Source organism: Amaranthus tricolor, chromosome 13 (genome assembly GCF_026212465.1).
Source record: "Amaranthus tricolor cultivar Red isolate AtriRed21 chromosome 13, ASM2621246v1, whole genome shotgun sequence".
NCBI lineage: Eukaryota > Viridiplantae > Streptophyta > Magnoliopsida > Caryophyllales > Amaranthaceae > Amaranthus > Amaranthus tricolor.
Genome location: NC_080059.1, coordinates 12,292,437 through 12,316,306, shown reverse-complemented (window position 1 = coordinate 12,316,306; position 23,870 = coordinate 12,292,437). Strand labels below are relative to the sequence as shown.

The window sequence follows — 23,870 nt, the reverse complement described above, 5'->3', positions numbered from 1 at the left end:
AAGACTCTGAGCAAAATATAAATTATGGGCCCCTAAAATCTAAAATTACGTTCTATTATATTTTGGTATTTGTAAATTTGTTTATCAATACTTTAATTAGTACAATAATTTTTTATCAATATATTAAAATATTGCTAAAGTTTATAATTACATGGAACCAACAACTATTAATCATAAATTCAAATAGCCATTCCTTTTAAGTTTAAAGTTTAAACAACTATTTTATTATCATTATCTTAAATGAACTAATTATAAAAGTAGTAAATTAAAAATTATCAAGAGAGATTATATTGCTCACCTATACTAATTTATACCAGTATATCCTAATAATTCAATACAAGCTGATAATACAAATTTATTAATCAATTTATATAATTATCTTTTAAAAAATATATTGGATGTGAATACATTAAATTTTAATACTCCCTTTATCCATTTAATTTTGCTACAAGATACACAAAAAACCTCATTTTAATTTTAATCATATAGCAAAAATATGAGGTCCTCTATAAATCGAGGCCCTGAGCGGTAGCTCATGTTGCTCCCCCTAATAGTCGGCCCTGCAATGATGTATCAACGAAACTCGATAAACATGTATGAAAACCGAAATGGCTATAAAACTTCTTGAATCACTCGAACATAGGACAATAAGGCACGAAAAGATATAAAATGGCAAATGAACTCCGATCAACAAATCTTAAACACTTTCAACCTTAAAACGCTAATTAATGTCTTTGATAAACCACAAAGAAAAAGCAATAAGCGTAAAATAATACACTTAGTCACCTTTTGTAAGGAAAAAGTTCTATATTTATTCTCAAATAAAACATTGATTATTGGACTTTGGTGTTTTGTGTCATATATACTTGTCGAGTTGTCGTAGTATTCATTATATCTTAAAAGCAAACTTTGGAGATACAGAAGTATTGTCGTAGGAAGAGTTATCCCGCCTTGATCGCATTAACAGTTTTTCTAGTATTTACATTAGCTTTTGTACAATCTTACTCTACTTATTATTCAATTTTTTTTTAATCAAAACACTGTGTAATTTCTTTTAATATTCATTATAATTAGTGTCTTATTTCAAGTGTTACCCAACATATTATAAAGGCCTTTTAACATTAGTTTTATAATTTTCCATGGATAGATTAACTTCATTATATATTTGTTCCTTTTGAGTTGAAGGACTTTCTCGATCACAACCTCTTGATAATGGGTTATTAGTCTGCCTTTTTTCCTACTCTCTCTAGATTCTGTCTTTTGGCGAGACTCATTGTGATGATGATGATGATGATAAATAAAGTGCTAAAACTAAAGTAACGCTTTTAGATTGTTAAATATTTTATATGAATAAAACTTGACGAGAATATAAGCACCACTATGAGATTAAAGTCTTTGCAACCTAATACAAATTTCTAGAAATTGAAATTATAACGAATTTAATTAACTTAAAATAAATAAATAACCTTAAATCGAAAATACTTTAAGACAATACTGTCTACGGAAACTTTATACCAAACCGAGGCACTATCTAGTTTTCGTAAAAGTGTTATTTCGCCTACTTGTTGCTTAGACTTAAAGCCCAGAATACACTTGAGATACAACGGTTTGCAATTAATTATAAGCACTATATAATTAATCTTTGTGAAGTATTAGAGATTATATTGAGCAATCTGAGAAATAGAATGATAAAAATGATCAATTTCCTTCACACTTAATAACTTGTAGAGAATTTAACTTAAAAAGGTTGAGAAGAAATAATATTGCAATCACTTCAAATAATTAAGAAATTACACTTATTAATTGTTGTATATCTCACTTGTTAATTTTAGGTTAATTATATCACTAACCGTCACTTTATAATTAAATAAAGTAATTAAATTTCAGCCATTAAAAATAGACCCAGCCGTGAAAATCGGCCCAAAAGAACAAAGCAATGAAAAAGCCGAACTACCAGCCACAACATGGGCCTGAAACCTGCGAAAAACTAGCCCCAAAATAACCCACGAAGGAAATTTGGCCCAAAATTTTCAACTTTAAACTAAGCTTTATTTTTTTATACTTTTTGAATACGGATTTTTAGCCTCTTGTTCTTAATTATAAAATTACTATTTTATAATCTCTTTGGCCCTACTATTTTTATTGAGATCACTGCACCTCCAGCCACTAATATAGACTTAGCAAAAGTTTGTTAGCTAAGATTCTGTTATAACAGAATTCTGTTATAACAGATTTGCCACATTAGCACCTAAGCTTGTATATAAGGTAGATTTGTATTCATGTATTTGACAGATTCAAATAATGGATTCCAACATCTCTTTTCTCTCTTTTTCTCTGTAATACAGAAGATTAAATACTTTTTTGCTCTCCTTCTAATTCTTCATATATCTTTCTTTTTTGTTTAGCAAACCTTTGCTTTGTTCAATCAATCGAATAAGTGATCAATGCATATCTTCAACTACTGATTTTTTCTAAGTACATGCTAATGATTGATTAATCATTAGTGTAAGAATTAACATGGTATCAGAGCCGTAGAGGTTCAATCACTGGAGGCCATTGATTCGAAGGTGTTAGATGAACATTGCAGTAGAAGACTTCTTGTTCTTCATCCGATTCTCCTTTCTCAATTTTTTTTCTTTTCTTTTCTTATCAGTAAGTTGCTCTTGCTATTCTTTAGCCTGATTAACATTCTTTCATTTTCTTTTGATTGATTGATAATCATCTCAAGTTTCTTTAAGAATCTTTTTCCTTTCATTCCTGCTGTTATCAATTCACATTCATATTTTGTTTCCTAAATTATTGTTTTCAGCCTCAATCTTGTGCCTCTGAAACATTTGCTTTCATTTCTTGTGCTTAGTTTTTTTTCTTCTGCTTATCCTTTTTTGCAACTCCTAAAACATGTCTACTCAATCTAACGAAGACAATCCTAGAACTCTCGACCTAACTGCAGATCCTAGTACAGTCTTTTACATACATCCTTTTGATACAACAGCTCAATCATTTGTTTCTGAAAAATTTGAAGGTCAGAATTACCTGGAAGTCTTCCATGATAATAGGTCTCTCAACTAAAAATAAAATGTGTTTTGTGGATGACTCCTTACCAAAACCACCTGTAAATGATAAAAAATATCAAGCATGGATTAGATGTAATGATATGGTTAGAGGCTGGATTCTAAAATCCTTAGGGTCTGTTATTGCCAAAAGTGTTTTCTTCTTTAAGACTGCTGTGGAAATGTGGAACAACTTAGAAGAAAGGTATGGTCAAACCACATCCACACAATTGTTTGCTATTCAGGAAGAGATTGCTGTGATTCATCAAGAAAATGACAATGTGGCAGAATTTTTTGCTAAAATCAAAGTCCTATGGGATGAGCTAGATAAGGTCTGTCCACTACCAACTTGTCAATGTAATAAATGTACCTGCAACCTTACTTCCAAGTTTCTTAAAATTCTACAAGAATCAAAGGTTGATGCAATTTCTTATGAAGCTCAAAGATGAGTATGGGTAGACCAGGAGCAATGTCATCATGATGAATCCATTACCTAACATCACTCAGGCTTACAAAATAGTCTTGCAAGAGGAACATCACAAACAAATAAGTGATGTAAAGAATACTACTGAGGTTAAGGCATTAGCTGCTGACAGAAAAAGATCTTCTGATCAACAGTCCAACAAGTTTTTTCCAAGTAGAGTTGGTTATACTTCAAATAGAGGAGGTTACACTCAAGGAAGAGGAGGTTCTAGGAGAAATTCTACTCTGCACTGTGAACACTGCAACTATGCAGGTCATACTATTGACAGGTGCTACAAGCTCCATGGGTTTCCCAAGGATTCAAAACATAATAATGCTCCAAAGAAATTTGCTCATTATGCTCATACAAGGGAAAAAGAAGAGACTACTGCTGATACAAGTACTGATGATATGATACACACCAGTTTCACCAGAGAACAATACTCTCATTTATTGAGCATCATAGAGAAGGATAAAACTACAGATTCTCTCAAACCAAATCCTATCACCAATACTTCTCACACTGCCTTCTTTGCAGGTAAACTATGCCTTTATTCTCACTATGATAAGAATTGGATAATTGATAGTGGAGCTACTGACCACTTCTGTTATGACTTAAATATGTTTGCTGCTCACAAATTGATTGATAGTAAAAATAATTTCATCACTATACCAGATGGGAAGAAAGTTCAGGTTACTCGTATTGGCACTGTTAAACTAAATGCAGAACTAGAGCTTCAAAATGTCCTCTATGCACCAGATTTTCATTTCAACTTAATTTCTGGGCATTAACTGTGTCATGACATGAACTGTGAAGTAACTTTTAATGACACTAGTTGTTTTCTACAGGGACCTACCCTACCCAAGAAGATAGTTCTTGGTAGATTGAGGTTAGGTCTTTACTATACTAATGACGATCTGTCTAAAAACCAGCAACATCAAATTGCACCAGTTTTTTCTGCCAACACATCTTCTACACATTCAAACAACTTCTCTGATCAAGCTAAGCTTTGGCATTTGAGGCTTGGACATCTTCCATTTCTAAGCTTTCTTACATTTTTCCTGTTTTTAAAAATAAACAAAAGTGTACAGATTCTATATGTCATATTTGTCCTAAGGCCAAACAATGTAGACAACCATTTCCTATTACTGAAATAAAGAGTACAAAACCTTTTCATCTCTTACATATTGATGTATAGGGACCTTTTAGGCATCTAACTCCAAATGAATGTAATCTTTTCCTTACAATAGTGGATGATTTTACTAGATATACTTGGGTTCATTTGCTTAAGTATAAATCTGATTGTGTTCATATTCTTACTAAATTTTTAGCCTATGTAGAAAATCATTTTTCTTCATCTGTTCATATTATAAGGACAGACAATGCCAAAGATTTATGTGAAGGCCCTATCAAAGATCTATATTACAGGAAGAGCATTACTCATCAAACTAGTTGTACAGATACACCTCAACAGAATGGGGTAATGGAAAGAAAGCATAGGCATCTTTTGGAGACTGCAAGAGCTTTATTCTTCCAGGCTAATTTACCTATGACTTACTGGGGAGAGTCATTACTTTGTGGTACATATCTTATAAATAGGATGTCTTTGTCAGTTCTAAAACATAAGTCTCCATATGAAATATTGCATAATTCTCCTCCTGTTCTTGATCACATCAAAACTTTTGGTTGTCTATGTTATGTCTCCACTTCAAAAGTTCAAAGATCTAAATTTGATCCTAGATCTGATCCATGTGTCTTCATTGGCTATTCTCTCACTCAAAAGGGTTATAAGATCCTAAATTTGACTACTACAAAGATACATGTTAGTAGAGATGTTGTCTTTCATGAAAAAATTTTCCTTATCACTACAATCAGTCAAAATCATCTCCTTCAGCAAAACCTGTTCAATTTTTTCTACCAGTTGATACTCTTCCATTTATCTTCACAGATCCTTTCACAGAAACCTCTCCTGTCTCTTCTACCTCACATTCACCATTGGATACTTCTTCTCCTCCACAAAACAATTCATCACCACAAAATATTCCATCTACATCACAGTTGGTAGACTGTTCTACCAGCCAAGATTGAGGGGGGGGGGGGGGGGGGGGGGGGTGTTGAGATCACTGCACCTCCAGCCACTAATATAGACTTAGTAAAAGTTTGTTAGCTAAGATTCTGTTATAACAGAATTCTGTTATAACAGATTTGCCACATTAGCACCTAAGCTTGTATATAAGGTAGATTTGTATTCATGTATTTGACAGATTCAAATAATGGATTCCAACATCTCTTCTTCTCTCTTTTTCTCTGTAATACAGAAGATTAAATACTTTTTTGCTCTCCTTCTAATTCTTCATATATCTTTCTTTTTTGTTTAGCAAACGTTTGCTTTGTTCAATCAATCGAATAAGTGATCAATGCATATCTTCAACTACTGATCATTGTTGAGTACATGCTAATGATTGATTAATCATTAGTGCAAGAATTAACAATTTCCATATTACTTGCCAATTATTTTCATGAAATTAAACTTTAGTATAATTAAAACTTATAATTATAATTAAATTTTTATATCTTTTATATCTTATCTACATGCCAAAGTGTTGATAGAGTCATGAACTAGTTTAAATTATACAGTTGCTATGTAAGGTGTTGTATCTAACATTACCATTCTAAGTAAAGTGCACTCAAAGCGAATAGAAATTACCTCGATATAATATGATTGACCGATATAAAACAAAACTTGGTATGAATAGAAATTACCTTGTGTATTTAGATGATAATGTTGTGCACTCAAAATGAAGAGTAGTTACAATATGATTTACAGTGTAGTAGGAAAGATAAAATCAGTACACACAATTATGTTTTCAAAAAAATAGTAAAAGCTAGTTCTAAATTTGCCATTAATGGCGTTTTATAAGGGAATAGGAAGGAGGAAACAAAAACAGGGATGATAAAAGTTTGAATGGATTAAAAATTAAAATGAGAAATTACCTACAACTACTTGAAAACTTGAATAAATGTTAAATCTTGAAAATCTCTAAAAAAACTTGAAGCTTGAAGAACACCAATAGTGGCGGAATGAAAACAATAAGCGAAGGGGAATAAAAAGAACACCAGAGCTTGAAGAACACTAAACTCGGATGGTGGGAATAAAAGTTTTGCTAGATATTCAAAAGGTGGGAATGTAGAACAGTAGAATGATTATTATTACTGATTTCATTTATATAAGACATCACGCGTTTCTTAATCAAAATAACAACCATATGTTGTGGTTTCTATAGAACCGTAGCATAACACATTATGTGGTGCGGTTCTATAGGAATCGCATCATATAATGTATTATTTGCCGTAGTTCCAATAGAAACAGAGCATATAATTTTGCAGCATATAAAGTGTTGTATGTTGTAGTTCCTATAAAATTGCATCATATAATTTTTTTTATTTTTGAAAATCGCCAATCACTTTTATGAGTGGTTATAATTTAAATTGAAATAGATACCATGTGGTAAATAACTTATTTTTCAGTGGTGCCAAATATGATTAAAAGTTAAATGATATTATGATAACTAATTACAACAAGATAGTAATAGAATTTAACCCAATTGTTAGTGAAATCACTCATCTTAATGATCCAATGAATTATTAGCAGGTCTCTTAAGAGACCGTTTTTTTAAGAGACGTCTCTTAAGTTAAGCTTATTGAATCTTAATTAAATTAAAAAATGATAATAGACTGATCAAATTAAAAATACTTTCTCAAAGAGGCCTTCACTCACAAGAATTTGTGTTATTTAGATGGTCAATATGATGTTCATCAAGTTGTTTGGATTTTTGTCGGCAATCGCGACTAATACTAATATCAAAGAAGTATTAGAATTAATTAATTATAACTAGTATATGAAGGAAAATTACAACATTTAATATATTAATTTTGCGGTGAACTCTAACTATGCATTTCCTCATATAAAATTTCGATCTTTATTATTATGTTTTTTTAATTATTTATTTTAGTAAATAATTAAGCTAAATTTTCTAAGGCGTGATCTTAATTTAATTCTTATTGACTTCTTAATCTATATTATAACTATAAAAAATTACCTTTTAAATTTGAAATATTAACTCAAAATAATCCAACCTATTTATAATTTTCCTATAATAATCTCAAATATCCGGATAACCCATTTATTACCATTTATTATCTCCTTTAAATAGTGGTGTTGTTTGATAACACACAGACGGTTATATCAAGTAAACCCTTCGTTTTTTGAATTACATTTTCTTTTTGAATTAAAGCATTTACACTAATCTTCATAAATTACCCACATCACTCGTCTCTCTCCGATAAACCTCTTAAATTGAACTTGCATCTTCAATTCTCAATTTCTTCATTTTAGGTTTTTTAAATTTTTGCATCTTCAATTCTCAATCAAAAGGATGCTTTTGATATTGTAACTTTTGGATTGCTTTGTCTTGATGAGAGGGTAAGAGGAATGCATAGTAATTGTCTATGGTCTAGTGGTATTGTTTTGGCATATCACTCAACTGCTTCTTACTTATCATAACCCTTCATAGTATGAGATGTTGTACTTGACGAATTAAATATGCTCACCCCTTAAACGAGACTGATTGGAAGGGCTTCTACTTCATAACAGAACCAAGAAGTCTCTCAGCAGTTTGGACTTTAGCAAGGGCACCATGTTTACATCTAGGGGTTTCCCTAGCAATTGAGCTTCTACTTGAAGAAGGATGGAAAGACGTCATCCCTTTCTTCAAAGGAGAAAAAATGAGAGAAATTAATAAAAGAAAGGGAAAAAAATGGTATTAAAGGAGGAAGGAGTTGTACTTGCAACATGTTAGAATTAATATGAGGTCATCCCTTTTTTTTTGTATTATGTGGCTTAGTTACAAATGAGAGCATGCAACATATCTATATATATATATAGTGCTTCTATGTTGGTGCTTTCACCATCATTATGTTTCTAGTCTTTTCTACAACTTGTAGATAGTTCTAGGCTATTAGCTTTAGGGTGTTAGTCTAGATATTTCTAGAATATCATAAATTTTTGTTTACTTATTTCTAGATACATTACTCCCTAGATTTTTCTAGATTATATTATTTAACACTCCCCCTTAATCTGAAAAATCTTGGACTCCTAGCTGTCTTCTGAATTTGATGAACTTTTCCGTTGGAAGTGCCTTGGTAAATATGTCTGCGAGTTGCTCCCCTGTCTTGCAGAAATTGTAGCTCGATCTCTTGTTTCTCGACCAATTCTCGAATGAAGTGGTGTCGTATCTCAATATGCTTTGTGCGACTATGGAAGACTGGATTCTTTGTCATGGCTATTGCTGACATATTGTCACAATAGATGGTAGTTGCATCTTCTGTCTTTTGTTGTAGATCTTTTAAGATTCTTCTTAGCCATACTGCTTCACATGCCGCACTTGTAGCTGATACGTATTCTACTTCTGATGATGATAGTGCTACCGTAGCTTGTTTCTTTAATGACCATAAGATAGACTTGGACCCTAGCTGGAACACGTATCTACTCGTACTTCTTCGATCGTTGATGCTTCCTGCCCAGTCACTATCCGTGTAGCCTATGAGCTTATAGTCTGCTTCGGACTCGTACATTATCCCATAGCTTTTTGTTCCTTTGATATACCTGAGTATCCTCTTTGCTGTTGCTAAGTGAGCTTTGCTTGGCTCTCTCATAAACCTTGAGATGATGCTGACTGCATGAACGATGTCTGGTCTTGTATTTGTAAGATATATGAGAGATCCGACTAAACTTCGGTAGATTGATGCATCCACCTTTTCTTTTCCATCATTCTATACGAGCTTCTCATTTGTAGCCATTGGTGTAGCCATTGGCTTACAATCGCTCATGTTGAATTTTTTGAGTATATACTCGATATATTTTTCTTGTGAGAGAAATATTTTACCTGGACTTTGCTTGACTTGCATGCCAAGGAAGTACTTCATAGCTCCGAGGTCTGTCATTTCATATTCTGACATCATTGTCTTTTTGAAGTCTTCTATCATCCTCGGATCGGTGCCTGTGTAGATTAGATAATCTACGTATAGGCATAAGATGATAAACTTTGGCCCTTGGGTCTTGATATAGAGTGATGGCTCATTTGGGCTTTTTGCAAAGCCATTTTGGAGAAGATATCCATCGATTTTGTTGCTCCAGGCCCGAGGGGCTTGCTTGAGCCCATAGAGGGCTTTTCGAAGGCGATACACCTTATCTTCTTTTTCTTTGATTATATATCCTTGAGGTTGTTCGACATATACCTCTTCTTCTAGCTCCCCATTGAGAAATGCTAATTTGACATCTAATTGATAAACTTGCAATTTAAATTGAGCTACTAGAGCTAGAACTGACCTGATTGTCTCCATACGGACAACTGGAGCATATGTCTCGTTGAAGTCAATTCCTGGTTGCTGTGAGTATCCTTTTGCAACTAGACGAGCTTTGTACTTTTGAATGGAGCCATCTTCATTGTGCTTGATCTTGTAGACCCATCTGAGACCGATCACGTCCTTGTCTTGAGGTTTGTCAACAAGCTCCCATGTGTCGTTCTTTTCTATCATCTTGATCTCCTCGTTCATGGCTTCGATCCATCTTTCTTCTTGAGCTGCTTCTTGAAAGTTTTGTGGTTCTTCTGCAAAGAGTGCCATGATGGTGTGATTGCATTGATAATCTTCCAAGTAGCTTGGTGGGCATCGATCTCGTTGTGATCTTCGAACTTGTTGAGCTGGGCTTGAGTGACTTGACTCCAACCTTGAGCTTTGTGATGTAGATGGACTTCTTGGGCTCCTTGATGGTGTTCCTGGATTGGTTGATGGTGATGGACTTGCAGATGATTGAGTTGGTGACTGATTTGGATCTTCTCCTTCATCTGGGCTTGGTGGTGGAATGACTTCTACTGGAACTTCAACATCGTTCTCGTTCCATTGCCATTGGGCCTTTTCGTCGAATATGACATCTCTTGAGATGATCAACTTCTTAGATTCGGGCTGATAGAGATGATATCCTTTTGACTCGTCACTGTATCCAATGAAGATACATTTTTCTCCTTTTTCATCTAGCTTGTCCCGATTCTCCTTCGGAACGTGGGCATATGCAATGCATCCGAAAACTTTGACATGCTCGACCTTTGGTTTCCTTTTTTGCCAAGCTTCGTAGGGTGTCATACTCTTCAATGCTTTCGTGGGAGATCTGTTGAGGATGTAAATAGCTGTGTGGACAACTTCTGCCCAAAAATATTTAGGCAAAGTTTTTCCTTGCATCATGCTGCGAAACATTTCAGCAATTGTACGATTTCTTCTTTCTGCAACGCCATTTTGTTGTGGTGTGCATCTGACTGTGAGCTCCTTTTTGATGTCATGCTCTTTACAAAATTTGTTGAATTCATTACTTGTGAATTCTCCCCCACGATCGGTTCGTAGAACCTTTATTGAATGCCCACTTTGTTTTTCTGTGAGGGCTTTGAATTGCATGAAATGGGATAATGCTTCTGATTTTTTCTCCAAGAAATATACCCACATCATGCGTGAAAAGTCATCAACGAACAACAGAAAATATCTTTTTCCGCCAAGAGACGAATTCTTGGTAGGGCCCCATACATATGCATGGAAAACTTCTAATGGAGCTCTGGCCCTCCAAGACGAGGTTGGAAATGGCGATCTATGCATTTTGCCATATATACAACCCTCATAAATTTTCTTTTCATTAGTAATTGGTGGTAGCCCAATCACCATTTCTCTATTCTTCAACAGTTTTAGACTGTCGAAATTTAAATGCCAGAATCTTAAATGCCACAAGGTGTATTCATCCATTATTGAACTTAGGGCAATATTAGATTCCGATTGCATTTTAAGTGGGAATATTTTATTAGGAGCTATTTTAGTAGTGGTAATTAATTGCCCCTTTTTCTTGTCATATATGTGGCATTGATTATTATCAAATTTTACCATGTAGCCCTTTTGGACTAATTGTCTCATGCTTAACAAAGTTTGTGCGAGCCCAGGGACATAAAATACATCGGGGGTGAATTTAGAGGCGCCATTTTTTGTTTTAACAACAATTGTTCCTTTTCCGGCAACTACTTGGTTACTCCCATCACCAAGTGTTATTTGTGATTTTATATTTTCATCAAGATTAGCAAATGAATTTTTATTTTCGGTCATGTGGTTGGAGCAACCACTATCGATGTACCATGTGTTAGTTTGCTCTTCTTGAGCATTCAGACATGTGTAAAATAATTGATCATTATTTTCTGTGAAATTAGCCTCTTCCTTTTGCCGGAAATAACAATCTTTTTCAAAATGAGAGTGTCGTGTACATCTTTTGCATTTGTACCGACAATCTCTTGTGTTATGATTGTTTTTCTTGCATAATATGCAATAAGAGTTGTTATCTCGGCTCCCTTGATTTTTATGATTTCCTCTCCCCCTACCACGGTTGTTAAAATTGCCCTTTTTTGGTTGAAAATTTTTACCGTGGCCATTTATATTTTCTCCATTATTAGAAAATTTTAATTTAGCCTGAAAAGGTTGTTCAATTGGTTGCTCTTCAAATTTACGCATTCTTTCTTCATGTGCTAATAAAGAGCCTATTAATTCAATCATGGTGAGTGAACTTAAATCTTTATTAGATTCTTCTATAGCAGCCTCAATATGATCAAATTTTTTGGTTAAAGTTCTTAGTATTTTCCGAATTATTTTAACATCTTCAATGGTGTCTCCACTGGATCGAATTTGGTTAACAATATTTGAGACTCGGTCGATATATGATTGATTTGACTCATTATTGGTCATTTGCATACTATCAAATTGACCCCATAAAGATTGTAGTTTGAAGAGTATTACCTTTTCCGAGCCTCGATATTTTGTCTCCAAAGTGCTCCATTCCTCCTTTGCCGTTGTGGCGGTCATGATTGTTGGTAGGATCGTCTCATCTACTCCACGATATATTATAAAGAGGGCATATTGATCCCTTCTTTTGTTTTGCTTGTATTGACACTTTTTAATGTCATCCCAAGAAGCCTCTTCATTGGCATCTTTGGATTGTTCATAACCATCTTGAATGATTTCCCATATATCTTGGGTAATGAAAATTGATTTCATTTGCATACTCCATAGATCAAATTTCTCCCCTTTAAAAATATAGATACCCTATTAACTTGGGGATTAAATATGTTTGTGTTTGTGTTTGAATTTGGGTTAGGGGAGGCCATTTATATATATGTGGAGTTGGTATTGATATGAAATTTGGATGATATATGATTGAAAAAAAAGAAGGCTTTGGATTAGTGGCTCTTGATACCAAATGTTAGAATTAATATGCGGAAGTTGTAGTGGATTATTGATTTTGATTAATAAATATTGAAGATGCTAGTATGAAAAAATAAAGAGGAGAGTTGATGGCTTTTGTGAAAAAAAGGATTTTTTTGTATTATGTGGCTTAGTTACAAATGAGAGCATGCAACATATATATAGTGCTTCTATGTTGGTGCTTTCACCATCATTATGTTTCTAGTCTTTTCTACAACTTGTAGATAGTTCTAGACTATTAGCTTTAGGGTGTTAGTCTAGATATTTCTAGGATATCATAGATTTTTGTTTACTTATTTCTAGATACATTACTTCCTAGATTTTTCTAGATTATATTATTTAACACAACAAAGATGCGCAAGAGTATTAAAGGAGGAAGGAGTTGCCACAGTCATAATGTGACCTGCTACAACAGGTTGCTAAAATTCAAACAACACTACGGGTTAAATCAGACAATAGATAGAATTGTTCATAATAATGAATAGTTGAGATTATTATAGAAAAATAGTAAATAAGTTGAATTATTCAGGATTAATATTCCTTTAAATTTTAAGCAAGTTCACCTAACTGGTACAATTTCCATATCCAAATCATTAAATTTCAAAATACTATACTCAAGCTCTTATAACAAAATCAAAGGTAAACAATCGAGTTTTATAAGAACATACTTCATATTACTTTATAAATAATGTTCTAGAATTGATTTTAACCCTATGAAGTATTTTATTTCCTCCGAATAACTTGTAGTAATAAAACAAATACGAAATAGTCAATTTTTATTACAATACTAAACCCATAACGATGTGTAATTATATTCATAAACACGAATTCTTATGTGAGTTCTCATTGAGAAACGCGACTGAATAACCCAACTCACCTAATAATTAGCATATGAACTTTTTATTTTAATATTGTCTCACCAAAAGACGAACTGAGTAACCCATTCATAAAATTTTTTAAATAGGAAAATCATGATTTGGAGGACAATATCATTAGTCATTATACCAACTCGTTAATAGTAGTAGTTAGCTAATACATTCAATGATGCAATAGCAGTATTATAATATTTTCATTTTAGTATACCTTTCCTCTTTTAGGGGCCTAAGCAGATCTACCATTTCATACAATAACCAAAATATATTCCAATCCAAGAAACATCCGTCAAAAGCGTCAACGATACTTTACACCATCGCTTAACTTTCAATTTTCACATTGTTTAAGAATGGTTATGGTTATGGGAGATTAAACGTCTAAACCCCGCCTACTCACCTAATAATTTCTTCTTCTGCACCGCCATGTTCCCACCTTACTTCTCTTGGATCTGCATCCTACCCATCTTCTACAATCTGGGCAAAACCATTTCCGACGATCTCGGATCCATGGATAAAACCATCATCTTACTTGCTGGGCAGAGCAACATGGCGGGCAGAGGAGGCGTAATCAACGACAAATGGGACGGTATAATCCCCTATGAAACGGGTCAGACAACTTCAATCCTTCGATTAACCGCTAAACATATTTGGGTGGAAGCAACTGATCCGCTACACCGTGACATTGATACTAACCATACTTGTGGGGTTGGGCCAGGTATGTCAATGGCGCACCAAATTGTGAGGAAAGTGCCTGGGATTGGTACAGTTGGGTTAGTACCGTGTGCGGTGGGTGGGACGAATATTAGTCAGTGGTCTAAAGGGAGTCATTTGTATAATCAATTGGTGAGAAGGGCTAGAATTTCATTGCGTGAAGGTGGGAATATTCAGGCTTTGGTTTGGTATCAAGGAGAAAGTGATACGATTTTAAAGCAAGATGCTGAAGCTTATAAACGCAGATTGTTCAAGTTCTTCCTTGATTTTCGAACTGATCTTCAGTCTCCTATGCTTCCGATTATTCAGGTCTGTAATTCTATACATTAGCCCTAGATTCATACATTATTTTGCTATATTTTAACCCAAAAGTTCCCCTAATGCTATGACTAAAACTGGGCAAACAGCATATACCATCCCAAACTATTTATTCATCGCTTTTAATTTTAGTTTACGATTAGTTTTTAATCTATAGGTTAAAACATACTCAAGTGAGATTTTATTTGATAGTCTCCTAGATATTAAGAATTGAATTACTGCATTAGCTCGTAAAAGGTTGTTGCAAGTAAACTGAAACGGAGGAAATATGACTATGGAATCTTAATAATCTATCCACATGAGACAAATCATTCCAATCCTATTTAAAAAAACTCAACATACTAAATGGATGGAGATAGTATTAATAATATTTTTGTTCTTTCCAAAAAATTATAGTTTTTAGTCTATCTACATTTTGATTTTTAACCATCACTAATGAAACTAATCTCAATAGTTATTTTATGTATCCCCATGAGATTAAGAAAATTGTATGGGTAGGTGTATTAGTAGGATATTTTAGGTGGAATCATGTCTTGAATGAAGTTTTTATAGGTTTTTTAAAGAAATTTGTAGTTTTTGATCCAATGTTAATAGGTGGGTTATGTCTAAAAATAGTTTAGAGCAAATTAAATATCAGACTAAAATAATACATCAATTATAGGTTGTAGCAATCTTTATAGGACAATAAAAGCTGTTGACAAAATGATCCAAAATTATTTATGACCACGTTGTTTATGTCATCGTTGGGCCCGTTGTGTAGTTTCCTGTAATAGTTGAGCATTATTTTTTTGGTCATGTGAGGCAATTGTCATGTATTAGGAATTCAATTTTATTATTAAGGGATGTACATAACATGAAAACGAAATTCCTAAATCAAATTTGAAAATTGGATCATTTATCACGAGGATAAAGTTGTGTACATTTAATCTATTAAACCCATTCCTAAATAAGCCTAAGTGAGGTAGGCTTCTGTTAACGAGCTATTATATCTGAGACTGGGAGTACAAGATCGGAAATTCAAGTTGCACCCATCACCCCACACCTCATCACAACAACGAGAATTAGCCCGTCTTGCAAGCCTATGAGCAACATTCTGAGAATACTAGACCAGAAATCCAGGGGTAATGGACTGTTGCACAAGTGGTCGACTAAAAATGATTTTCAAAAGCAAGTATTCATCGGTTAATGCCCAATAAAACCCCTTCCTACATCTCTAATGTACACATTTATATCAATTCTTGATGCATTTAAGAGGGTGTCATTAGGAGGGAATGTTGTTTCATAGTAGCTTGCACTTCAGCATATACTCCCTCTATTCTGAAATACTTGCACCCGATTGTGACTTATGTGGGAAAATGTCACTATCAGTATCAAAAATAATTTATAATGGAACAAAGGTAGTATTATAAATATCAATATATAGATATATTAGATAGATTTGGAATGGAAAGATTTTGGGATGGCTGAAATGGATTGTCCCTACTCAAAAACTCTGTTTAAAGAAAATCTTTTTACATGTTATATACCTAATCCTAACTTAAAGGCTTTGGAATTATGCAATATACGTATTCTAGGCAAAGTGAGCATGTGATGTCTCTTATTGGATGAAGCAACCAAATGGTCTGAAACTTAGCATGTTGCTTCTCAACCTCTAAGACACCGATTCGTGTTTACTTTGTCATTGTTGTCTGTCTCACAAAAACAAGCCTAAAGTCAGAGTTTGCTCATAGCCAACATCCAATTTCACTCCACATACGATGTGTGTCAAATAACTTCGTGTACTCTTTAAGTTCTTTATTTGAGAAGTCTTTCTCTTTTGAATCCATAATGTCATAAACTCGTATGGATAGTTTATGATCATAGTGAAGGATAGTTTATGACCCTGATCCCAAATGTGCTCAGATTATACTGGTCTGTTCCAATCCTTGTCCTGTGTAAAGGAAATTCGAAAGGTGATTCACCATTTACATCATTCAGGGGGTGTTCCCCGATGAATCAATATTTAAATTGTTTTCTTCTCACAACTCGTTATTTGAATGTAAAACCTTCAGCATTTTGTTAAACACTTGGTCTTTCAGACACCTGCACTAGGCATAACAAGGATAGCCGCTAAGCTTTGTCTGGCCATCCTATCTGATTTTTAATGTTTTCCATAGATAGTATTCTGCTCTCATGTACCAATTCTTATCATCATTCACTGCGCCACAGTATGCATAAAATGCTGTACTCAGTGTTCTTTTGTGCTGGTCATGGTGTTATTGAATGGCTTATCGATGTTTCGCTTGCTACCCATCAGGTAACTAATACCAGTGAGGCATACGTTCTAGACTTGTGCATTACTGCTAAGGGCATGCTTGTATTGAAGGTAGATATTTAGGAAGAAATAAAGTCAAACTATAAAAATGCGGGTAAGTAGAACTAAATTCTAAAGGGGAAAGGAAGGATATACAATGGTGAAGGATGAAGGAAAGGGGAGATTATCATTCTTTATTTAGGGGTAGAAGGAGGGAAGTATATCCTTGTTTTCTTAATTTGAGTTTTATTTCTCCTATAAAAATTTACTTCCAATACAAGACCTAAATGTGGAACAATAACTCTTTTTATTGATATGTACATTCATCCAGGTAATGTTTTAGATACGAGAGGCTAGAGCCTAGAGGTGTGCAACTGGGTAAACGTTAAGCCGATCTGAACTTGTAAACATCTGTAGTTTTTAACAAATTATGCAGTAGACCCGAAAATGAAACGACTTGCAAGTCTAAACTGATGCGTGAGGGACCCGAATCAACACCTTTATGTGATGTTTGTGTGCTTCCATGCCAAGCCAAGCCAAGCCAAGCCAAGCCGAGTATGACTTCCCCTTGAAGGATTCAAAATTTTTGCTGCATAGCTGATACCATCTTTATACGCATGTAGGTAGCCATAACGTCAGGGGAAGGGCAGTATATAGAAGAAGTCAGACAGGCTCAAATGGGAATTGATCTTCTGAATCTCGAGACAGTGGACGCCAAAGGGTTACCATTGGAGCCTGATAACCTGCATCTTACCACGGCAGCACAAGCCGAACTAGGAGAGAAATTGGGACATGCCTTTTTGCAGTTCCTCCCTGGACAAGTACAGAGTAACGCTGGCAGTTTGATTGTACAAAATAATGCAGCCTATATTTTACACACAAATTGGTTTTACACTGCTCTTATTGCTTTACTTTTCCTTTTTCTTAGATTCCATTAAATTTTCTTACCCAAGAAACAATATTGAATATCCTTTTTACTAAATATACAAGTAATTGTTTTATTATCTTGTACAAGAACATTTTCTACAGATTATAGGAATTACTCCATTGTTATAAATGGGTGTATATTTTGTTTTGTGTTGTATTCGATGTTTAAGAGTGATAATCTTTGTAAGCTAAAGGTGATATTGATACTAACCCTGGGGTGGACTGGATATGTCAATGGCACATGACATTGTGAGGAAAGTGCCCGAGATTTGCACGGTTAGGTTAGTCTAGTGTGTGGTGGGTCGGACATGTTAGCACAGAGAAGAGAAAAAATGCAGGTAAAGAGAAAAGAAATTTACAAGCCTTTTTCAAGATGAGTTGTACAAATGACATGGGTGCCTATTTATAGGCAAATCCTGTTAACATTTAAAGTTCCAAAATTCTTTATATTATTTACAACCTAAAAAATTTCTACATTAATGCGCTGGAACATTATACAAGCTAGAGCCATCATTTCTAGGATGTTATATAAAGACTTCTACATTACTCTAGACTCATTTAGTATTTATTTACATAGTATTTCTAGAGTGATATGTCTTAGACCAAAGGCGCATGTGATAGAGCATCTGTATGAAGAAGGTTTGGAATTCGACCTCTATTGGTTTCTTGACTGCGCGAATCCTCTTTACTCCCTCCTTGAGGGGGAACAGGTATGACTTGTCCGCATCTTTCAGGAAAAAAAAATATCCCCCACCCGGACCCTACCTTGTCCGGGATAAATAGAGTGTCATTTACCTTTTATTTATATATTTAAGTTTGTTTGGATTTTTCTTCAATTCGACTAAATCAATTATATTGGGCTAAATATATTTCAAATAATCAAAAATAATTAATTTAGTATCATATTACGCTAATAAAATATAAGTTCACAGTGAGAGCAATTCATATAACAATTTCTCTCCACTAAAAAATTTTAGTGCCTATAATATGATTACGACTTCTCTTTTTAGATGTTTATTTAGATCGTTTTGAGTCAATTTCAGGTTAGATGTTTCGAATCATTTTAAAATCAAATCTTATAACTGCAAAATCAGACAAATCTTATAGAAAGTCATTCTTGTTTCATTCGACAAATATCCATTCTAAAACCCAATTCTTATATTCCGCCACCCTTTTCATTTTATCGCCACCCCTCTGAGTAAATTACCATTTTGCCCTTACATTTTCAAAAAATAACAATATTGCCATTAAAGCTAAAATTTTCTATATATACCACACTCCAACTAAAATTATTCTCACTACAACTAAAAATCAACTTACAAAAGCTAAATTTTGGAACAAAAATTAAGTACAATCCGCAAATTATTAATCGAGGTAAGTTATTTTTAATTTAATTAGTTGCAAAAGAAAAAAAAATTGAAGAGGAATCGCTCAGATCTGGGCGGCTGGACCCCGGTTCAGTCGCCTAAAATTAGGCGACTGAACCGGGGTTCAGCCGCCCAGATCTGGGCGACTCCTCTTCAATTTTTTTTTTCCATATATTTAGGAATAATTAATTTAAATTTTGAAGTATGTTATTATTGTTGTTAATGTTATTATTATTTATTTTATTATTATTATTGTGATTGTTATTTTTTTTATTATTAAATATATGTTAATGTTATTATAATTAATTTTATTATTATTATTGTGATTGTTATTTTTTTTATTATTAAATATATGTTCATGTTTTGTTTTATAAATTATTAGTATAAATTTGTATGTTGTAATGTGTATTTATTTTTTTTCAGTAAGTTTTATATATTGTTTTGAAATTATGATATTGAAAAAAAAAATTGAAGAAGAGTCGCCCAGATCTGGGCGACTCCTCTTCAATTTTTTTTTTCCGTATATTTAGGAATAATTAATTTAAATTTTGAAGTATGTTATTATTGTTGTTAATGTTATTATTATTAATTTTATTATTATTATTGTGATTGTTATTTTTTTCATTATTAAATATATGTTAATTTTATTATAATTAATTTTATTATTATTATTGTGATTGTTATTTTTTTTATTATTAAATATATGTTCATGTTTTGTTTTATAAATTATTAGTGTAAATTTGTATGTTGTAATGTGTATTTATTTTTTTTTTAGTAAGTTTTATATATTGTTTTGTTTTAGAAAATGGCTGGTAATCAAGGAAAATGAAATGGTTTTTTTAGGCAATTGTTGAGAGGTAATAGTTCAAGGCCTACTTTACTCAGAGGGGACCCGCATGAGAGGGGGGTCACGGGTTCTGCTAGGAGGGCTAGGCATAAAGAGGCTGCTAGACATAGTGAGGCCCAAAGGTCGAGTACGCTGAACTAAGTGCGTACTCATTTTGATGACCAGGCTGACAGCCTCCAGAGTAGTTGGGGGGTTTATAGTGATGATGATAATGATGTTGATGATGTTCAGTTCCAAGCTCCTGAGTCTCGCCCATTGGACTGGGCTGTTGTTCGCGGCCCCGACGGCAGATTTGCCCGTGGCGGCCCGAGTTCTTCTGCCGCATCTGAGCGCGCAGGACGTAGTTTTGTCGATAATCAGCCGCCACGGGAGAGCAGGCCCTCACAGTCCACTAACACGGACAGGTTAGTGACATCACCCCAGCCCGGGGGGCCGACAGATACGCGACTGATCCCTAGCTATGGCGGGCACATAACTAAACTTATTTATGACGGCTCCGAGCGTACGCCTCCGATTCTGGATTGCCGTATTAGGAAGAGACCGGTGGAGTCCATCATCAGACTGAGGGATATGTCCGATGCGCTAAACGATGTTCTACCTGCCACTTCCCTCGGCCGACTACCGGTCATTATGCACCAGCACATCGACTGTGCTTTGATATCGGCGTTCGTCGAGAGGTGGCAGCCGGATACGAACACCTTCCACATGCCCTGGGGAGAGATGACGATTATGTTGCACGACGTGCAACGCATATTGGGCATTTCTATTGAAGGTTCTCTGCCGGCTGAGCCTTCGGAGGCAGAGTAGGAGGTTGGTATCACCAATCTATTCGGGGAGCCTCTGTCTGAGCTTCGGCGTAAAGGTGCATTCACCAGCGGATGCATAAGCGTTGCTGAACTGATGCGGCTGTGTCATAGGTCGCAGGCCATGGATACCCAGACGACAGCGTACTACATGGCTGTCATCGGCTCTACCTTGTTGGCGGATAAGACCAGAATTGGCATGCGACCTCACCCGATACTTGCCGTGAACGACGATCAGCATGACGTGGCCTGGGGTGCGGTGACCTTGGCGTTCTTGTACAGGCAGCTCGGAATGGCATCTAGGGCTGGTTGCAAGACCATTGCTGGATGCCTCACATTGCTCCAGACATGAATCTATGAGTACTTTCCCGCTTTCCGCCCTCATCTTCGCCGAGAAGATGTGCCAAACATGACTAGGGCGGAGATGTGGACACCGAAGAAACCATGTCGTGAGCTGGACAGGTTGAGGGACTGCCGCAAGGTTCTTGACTCATTGACGGAGACTCAGGTATTGTACATTACATTTTGTCATGCATGTGGTTTTTAATTTATAGTATTTTTTTGTGAACTTCGCTTGTATACAGGTGGAATGGACTCCCTACAATTCTGCTGCTGGTGCGTTGCTGAATGATCACCCACGCACCACCGTAATCGGGGGTATCACGTGCTTTGATGTTGTAGAGGTGTATTTGCCGGAGCGGACATTGCGACAGATTGGGTTCGTGCAGGCTATTCCTCGCGCTCCTATTAGACCAGCCAAGGCTCTCCGACCGGCACACGGTACCTACTCCGTGACCTTTCCTTCTTCTGCTGTATATTTGGAGGCATGGAGTAGGTTCCCCTATAGTGCCCGCCTTGTTGAGCAAGGACTTTGTCGGGCCTCTGTTCCTTCAGATTCTGAACCTAATTACGTTGATTGGTTCAGAGTGTGCTCGCACCCGTACATAGCCCCGGACGAAGGGCCTACTTCCGGTCCTGGTCCTTCTCAGAGCAAATCTGAATACGTGAGTTTTATTATCAATTTTTTTTCAGTTTTTTTTTAATGAATTAATAACGGACATTATCCTTTTGTGTTTTAAATTCCTGAATGAATGGCCCAGTCGATTCGCTCCAGTGGCAAGACAACCTGCTAAGCTTGCGGATTTGAACCCCCGTTAACGACATGCGATAGAAATATACCTTAATGATTGTAGAGATTTATTTGAAGAATGGCAAATTTTTAAAGGGCACGACCCTGCATAGTCTGTACTGAAACTATTTTACATTAATTATTGCATTTATTTTCGTCAATGAATTACAATTTTTAAGTTCTATGGAGTATCTAAATTTACAATATACAATTTTTAATGAATGTCGTGTATAAATTCTATGGAGTATCTAAATTTACAGCATCGTCAGCGGTGTTATTAGTTGGTCGTGATCGTGGCCCGCGTAGATTATTCCAGAGCATAATCCTCGTAGTGAAATGTGTGTCAAGATGTTTGGTGAAATTGTCAGCTGCTTGTTTCCAACGTTGATGGATCGGCGGGAGAGGGGATGAATCGTCGTTCATTAAAAGTTGAACAAAATGATTTCCATTAACCCAACATATATGTATTACTTTATTTACACTATTCACGCCCGATGCTTTCCTTAACGGAAGAACCGAACAGTTGTATTGCGAATTACCGTCAGCAGAACCATAATAAGCAATGACAATGTTTAGAAATGTTGCTGCAGAGTACAAAGCCATCGGTGCATCCATCCAGTGCATGAAAGGAGCAGGTCCATTGACGTGTGAACCTATTCTGAATATAGCCTCGTCTAGTGACTCCTGGGATAGATACAAAGTTAGGTATTGCGCTCTGTTCATTTGCATTTCCATACTTATAGCACGTCTTAAAAGAGACCATGCTTCCTCGCCTCCCAGCTCTGTGACGGCAATTGCTCTAAATCTACAGTTATCATCACCTAACACATCAATCCAGTCGAACAAGTAAGGAGGAAGGATGAATGGGATGTTATTAGGCTATGGAAACTGTAAGAAATCTCGACCTCCAGGATCATCTACAATAAATGTAAATAAGGTTAATATGCGTAAACTGTAACGAATTAATGCAAAAAACGAAAAATAAAGTCAAGTACCGGATAAGTTGAAACTGAACTTAATTCCTACTGAAAATTGCGTCTCTCGGCCACTAGATCTCCCACGGGAAGAAGATCTAGACCCTCGACCACGAGAAGATGATCTGCTATATTCAAATGAACTTTTTCTCCTTCTCATGGTTTTACTTGTTCTTGGTCTTCCCTTTCTCGATGGACTTGCGTAAGGCTCAGGTATTTCTGCACCATCTGGGTGTAGTTCATATTTAAGTACCTGAGACATTCGGCGAACAACAGCGGGATCAGATTTGAGGACTTCATCGACCAGAGATTGAAAGTACTCTTTGTCATTGGCGTTCGCGTATCGTACTCCTTCATCGAGTTCGTCTCCTACCTCTGTGTACCTCAAAGTACTCCAGAATTCATGAATGTCATCCAAATACAAAGCACCATGTGATCCAATGGACATATGTAAATAACATGCACACGGCAATCCATGGGTTTGTTGAAGTACACAACCGCATTTGTTAAACACAAAATCACCCAGTTCTAACATGCGGTTATACTCAAGCTGGAGCTGCTCTAAGGCATAGAGAGATACGTGGCGATATAGAGGTCTAAAGAAATGCTGTCGCATCGATCTTGGTACAGAAGTCATGGATTCCTGTAGCGCTTGTCGGATTCTAGCTTGCTGATTTGTAATCTGTGCGTGCGCCCTTTTGAAAAGGGTATCGAATGAGCTATTACCGCTACCAAGGTAATACTTAAAAGATGAGTGTTGGCTTTCAACTCTGC

The 23,870-nt window shown here is 35.3% G+C and overlaps 2 protein-coding genes across 2 annotated transcripts; both read left to right on the top strand.

The window, feature by feature from the left end:
- Positions 1 to 2,898: 2,898 nt before the first annotated feature.
- Positions 2,899 to 3,499, top strand: LOC130798820 (uncharacterized). Its single transcript, XM_057661913.1, has 2 exons — positions 2,899 to 3,056; positions 3,145 to 3,499. Exons 1-2 carry the CDS (start codon positions 2,899 to 2,901, stop codon positions 3,497 to 3,499), a joined length of 513 nt encoding a protein of 170 aa, XP_057517896.1.
- Positions 3,500 to 13,863: 10,364 nt separating this feature from the next.
- On the top strand, positions 13,864 to 18,050 carry LOC130798052 (probable carbohydrate esterase At4g34215). The gene is made up of 2 exons (XM_057660907.1): positions 13,864 to 14,747; positions 17,673 to 18,050. Exons 1-2 carry the CDS (start codon positions 14,151 to 14,153, stop codon positions 17,985 to 17,987), a joined length of 912 nt encoding a protein of 303 aa, XP_057516890.1. The 5' UTR covers positions 13,864 to 14,150; the 3' UTR covers positions 17,988 to 18,050.
- The last annotated feature ends 5,820 nt before the right edge of the window (positions 18,051 to 23,870 follow it).

Bases quoted from the DNA above. Each gene is read 5' to 3' on its own strand.
- LOC130798052 (XM_057660907.1), top strand. From the start codon at position 14,151: ATGTTCCCACCTTACTTCTCTTGGATCTGCATCCTACCCATCTTCTAC. The intron at 14,748-17,672 runs GTCTGTAATTCT...ATACGCATGTAG, and splicing joins CTATGCTTCCGATTATTCAG to GTAGCCATAACGTCAGGGGA.
- LOC130798820 (XM_057661913.1), top strand. From the start codon at position 2,899: ATGTCTACTCAATCTAACGAAGACAATCCTAGAACTCTCGACCTAACT. The intron at 3,057-3,144 runs GTCTCTCAACTA...AGCATGGATTAG, and splicing joins GAAGTCTTCCATGATAATAG to ATGTAATGATATGGTTAGAG.